Source organism: Cimex lectularius, unplaced genomic scaffold (assembly GCF_000648675.2).
Source record: "Cimex lectularius strain Harlan isolate CLEC.00 unplaced genomic scaffold, Clec_2.1 scaffold55, whole genome shotgun sequence".
Lineage (NCBI taxonomy): Eukaryota > Metazoa > Arthropoda > Insecta > Hemiptera > Cimicidae > Cimex > Cimex lectularius.
The window spans coordinates 562,494-566,615 of NW_019392647.1; the positions used below are offsets into that span (position 1 = coordinate 562,494).

The window sequence follows — 4,122 nt, forward strand, 5'->3', positions numbered from 1 at the left end:
ACAAATTTACAACATTCAAACATTTTTATTAACCAATTAGTAGATATAATAAACTTTTATTAAATTGAGTTGTTCAAAACCTGTTAATTATACAGTAATAGTAAAGAAAAGTTAAATTTTAATCTTTTTTTACTATTTGGTTTTGAACAATTATAACATTATCATTGCATAGTAACAACATGAATTATGAAATTATAGTCGATAGAATTTGCAAGAAAAATGCAAACAAGCTTTAACTAGAACAAGCTTAATAATTAAATTTCACAACAAAGCGTGCTTATTTTCAAAAATTTAAACTTCAAAACGAATAAAAAAACAAAATTTCTTTTTTTTGTGATAACATGAAAAAATAAAACACCTTCTCTTAAAATCTAAAAAACACTTAGATACTAAATAGTGGAAGTGGTGGTCGGGGTTATTCCGGGCAGGATGGTCTGGTAGATGAGACCATCAGGCGTTATGAAGGATGTCGGCGTGTAAGCCTGGGACTGATACTCGTAAACGTTGTAATCGACGTAGGGGACGTTCATGCAGCAAGGGTCATATTCGACCTGAGGGTAGTAGTTTGCATTCACGGGGATGTTCAGTCCGGTCGTGCTTGAAACGTCGCACTGCTGGACGACAGGCACCTCGTACGTTACCTCTCTCTTAACCGCTGGAAGAATTTCATTAAAACGTTGAAAAACATTCAAATATTTTAATACTTACGTGACTGCGGGGTCATTCTTTTATTCTTGAACCTTGACGGCATGGGAATTGGTGGAGTTTCACATTCGGGATTCATCGTCGAAGATGTTATCACTTCCCTACGCCTCAGCCCTATTAACAATTTTTATAAAATTTTTTAAATTTCAAGTATAGAATTTATGCCAAAAAGTATCGTTTACCAGGGACGGGTGCGACAGTTTGAACATACGCTGGTTCATAAACTGGCGTTGTTGGGTTTTCGATAACAAAATTGGGCTGCGGCGCCACTTTATTGACATAATAAGTATTTCCTGGTGAATTATTCCATTGGACACAGTTCATTCTCATGTGCTAAAACATTCTTTTAGTATTTTTCAAAACTTGTTTTAAGAAAACAATAAAAAGAACTTACATCAAGTCCAAGGTTGTAGAAAAACCGTAGAGTCGTGACATCTATAAAACAGACTTATTAAAAATATAAAAAAATAAAAAATTCTCCTCTGGTGTGTTAACCACCTGAATGCGGTAGATCTGAGCCGTCAAGGTTGACCGACTTGGACGCCATGAGATTGACTGGAAGCGCTGTCGGATAAGGAGGATTCATTTGTATCTCTTGGACGGGAACAGTCATAGGCGGTGTCGGAGGGGTCGCTGGGTACATGTACCTGTACGAATAATGGTCAATCGGTACCATCACAGGCTCGTGGTCTACTTTGGCACTATCTGAAGAAGTTGGGTTCTCCTCTTGTGCAGATTGAGTGACTGTCTGAGAAAGAAATGTTTCTTCTCGCTGATACTGCATATCTGGCTCGTAATAATTACTCCTAAAAAAAAACCCAAATAAATTTAAACTGTTAAAATCTTTATTATTTTAATAAACACATTTTTTTTATATTTATAACTGTGTATTGTACAAGAATATAAAGATCCTAAAGTGTATTACGTGGTGATGGTTGGATTCTGTGTCTCCTCTTCTTTGAGCTGGATTTTCTTTTCTTGCTGCGACTCCTTCAATTGGTTATTGCCGGCCTCTTTGAGCCTATGACGAAAAACTAAGTTTTTAAGCGTCTTCCTTGCCTTCGCACTATCGTCATCTGAAAACATCTCATTTTACATTTTGTACATTTTATATTGTGTCCCTTTTACCTTGTAGCTGTAAAGGTGTGAGTTTCAACGGATATAACAGCCTCGGTGATGAGGCCTGAGATGAAGGAGGAAGAAGTTCAAGCGAATCATAAGGAACGGTCAACCTTAACAAGTTAAAAATTACTTATTGCCATTTTTTTATAGTTTTTTATTACTTACATTTTCCCTAGTTCTTCTATAAAGACGACTACGGGACCTTTATTAGGTGACATCTCCTGTATATGACCATGATGTGTCACCTCACCCTCTTTCACAAGGCACTTAACCCCGACTTGCAGCTCTCGACAGGTCCAAGCACAAAATCCATACCTCAGCCCTTAATAATAAACAATAATTTTCAGTTAATTAATAATTTAAAAAATTAAATTTTTACCTTTCCTGTACTCGTTCCAAGTGTCATACTCGACATTACGATACATCTCAGCGTCTAAAGACTTTGCGACTTTGTAAGGAAATGGTGTGATGCCAAAATCAAGCAGATCTTTTACATTCGTGCAGTTCTCTCGCATTTCCAGCCTCAGGGCAAATCTGGAAAAAAAATTTATAACAAGAAACAGGATTTTTTTTTCCTTACTTACTCGCTGCTTAAAAAGGGTACGTGTTCTCTCGTACACCTTGACGACTTGTCATACAACATTTTCTTAATGGCATAATCGACTTCTTTCAAGTCGAAAACTCTTTTGTACAAAACTTCATAAATCGTGGCTGAAATCAAGTGAGAAATTTTGCAAAACTCACCTAAATATTATATATAATTAAAGACAAATAATTTTCTTACACTGGCAGAATGCTGCTGTCGTTATGTAATTCTTTGTGTAAACAGAATCATAGTGTTTGTCCTGTGAATAGCAAAGTAAGATTTTTTTGTCAAATCCAAAATTAGTTACGGGCTCCGCTGCTTGTCCAATTTCTTGAAACATCTCAAAATCATGCCTGTTGCACATAGAAAATAAATAAATAAATGTAATAATATTTTTAAAAAATTTCCTACTTGTAAAGTCGTGCCATGGCTTCAATTTCGACTTTTCCACCCCATTCCCTGGAGTTTCTCATCTTTTCGCAATACTCTTCAAGCGAGCATGTGACCATCTGCAACACAAATGAAAAATCTTAAGCATATCAGCAGTTTTGTTTTTTTTTTTCAAAAAAAATTTACACACCTTTTGAAAGTAGTCATAATGCTTCATCTCGTATTCTATGACTTGTCGTCGAATATCCACATGATAGACTTGTGTCATGAATATCTTTTAAACAAACAAAACAATTCTTTCAGATAAAAAAATCATAAATTATTTTTTTAATTTATAAAAACCCTAAATATTTAATAGAAACCTTAGCATAATTCAACGAAACGACTAATTATTCCTGTATATTGTTAATACCCAGATGGATTATCTTTAGGTATAAATCTTTTCCTAGATTGGCAATTTTATTTATACTTTTTTTAAGCAAAAAATCAATTTAAATTTTTTACTACCTGTTCTGAGACAGCACGGAAAAGGCATGTGCCGTCCCTGGCCGTGTGCTTTCTGTAGTAGCCCTGCGAGTCGAGCCACACGTCCATCTGCTCAATTGGCTTGCCCCATACTCTTGTCCTCGCCGTCATGTCTTTCATCTTGCTAAATTTTGGAAAATATCTTTGATCGTTGAAACTTTTCTCTTCCTCACAGCCTTACGTATATACTTAAGACACGTTTACTCTTGCCGTGCCAAATATGGCCTAAGTACAGACAACGTGTGTTTACAAACTGAAGAGACTTATCTTAATCCTTCCTGAAACTCTTTGTCCAAGATTTTTATCACTATGGACAAAGTCTTTTAATAGATAAATGGCACTACCACCTAAAAAAAAAAAAAAAAATACAAAACTGTAAAGTTTCTTTAATAATATTTATCCAAGGAACAATAAAACTATTAATGATTATTATTATGGTATGATTTTGTTAAATGTTCTAGTTAAAATTTTCCATAACTTGTAATATAACTTTTAACTAATTTTTAAATTTTCCATAACTTCCACTTAACTCATAATCCACTCATTATTAAATTTTCTCCAACCAAAGTCTCACACAGTTTGATTAAATATTGTACATTTATTTGTTTTATTTGTTGTTGATCCGAACTGCTTTTCAATAACTCGCAGACCAGAATTATTTTAACACCCAATACCAAACAATATTCTCAAAATAAAATATGTCTTGCATAATTTTAAAAAAAAACTCATTTTTGAGACGATAGAAACAATGATCAATCATTCATATTCATAATTTTTATAGGGTTTTTCTGCAA

General features: G+C 34.1%; 1 protein-coding gene across 2 annotated transcripts; it reads right to left on the bottom strand.

Moving 5' to 3' along the window:
- Nucleotides 1-219: 219 nt before the first annotated feature.
- On the bottom strand, nucleotides 220-3,575 carry LOC106668195. Of its 2 annotated transcripts, none has more exons than XM_014396727.2 (14): nucleotides 3,311-3,575; nucleotides 2,994-3,077; nucleotides 2,825-2,922; nucleotides 2,612-2,766; nucleotides 2,412-2,538; nucleotides 2,207-2,361; nucleotides 1,993-2,149; nucleotides 1,834-1,937; nucleotides 1,631-1,781; nucleotides 1,204-1,511; nucleotides 1,100-1,140; nucleotides 888-1,038; nucleotides 709-819; nucleotides 220-655 (listed from the first exon to the last, which is right to left on the bottom strand). In XM_014396727.2, the coding sequence occupies exons 1-14, from the start codon at nucleotides 3,446-3,448 to the stop codon at nucleotides 390-392; spliced, it is 2,046 nt and encodes a 681-aa protein (XP_014252213.1). In that variant the 5' UTR covers nucleotides 3,449-3,575; the 3' UTR covers nucleotides 220-389. The 2 variants fall into 2 exon arrangements, with proteins under 2 accessions (XP_014252213.1, XP_014252212.1); XM_014396726.2 differs by having other exon boundaries at nucleotides 1,100-1,152.
- Between the last annotated feature and the right edge of the window lie 547 nt (nucleotides 3,576-4,122).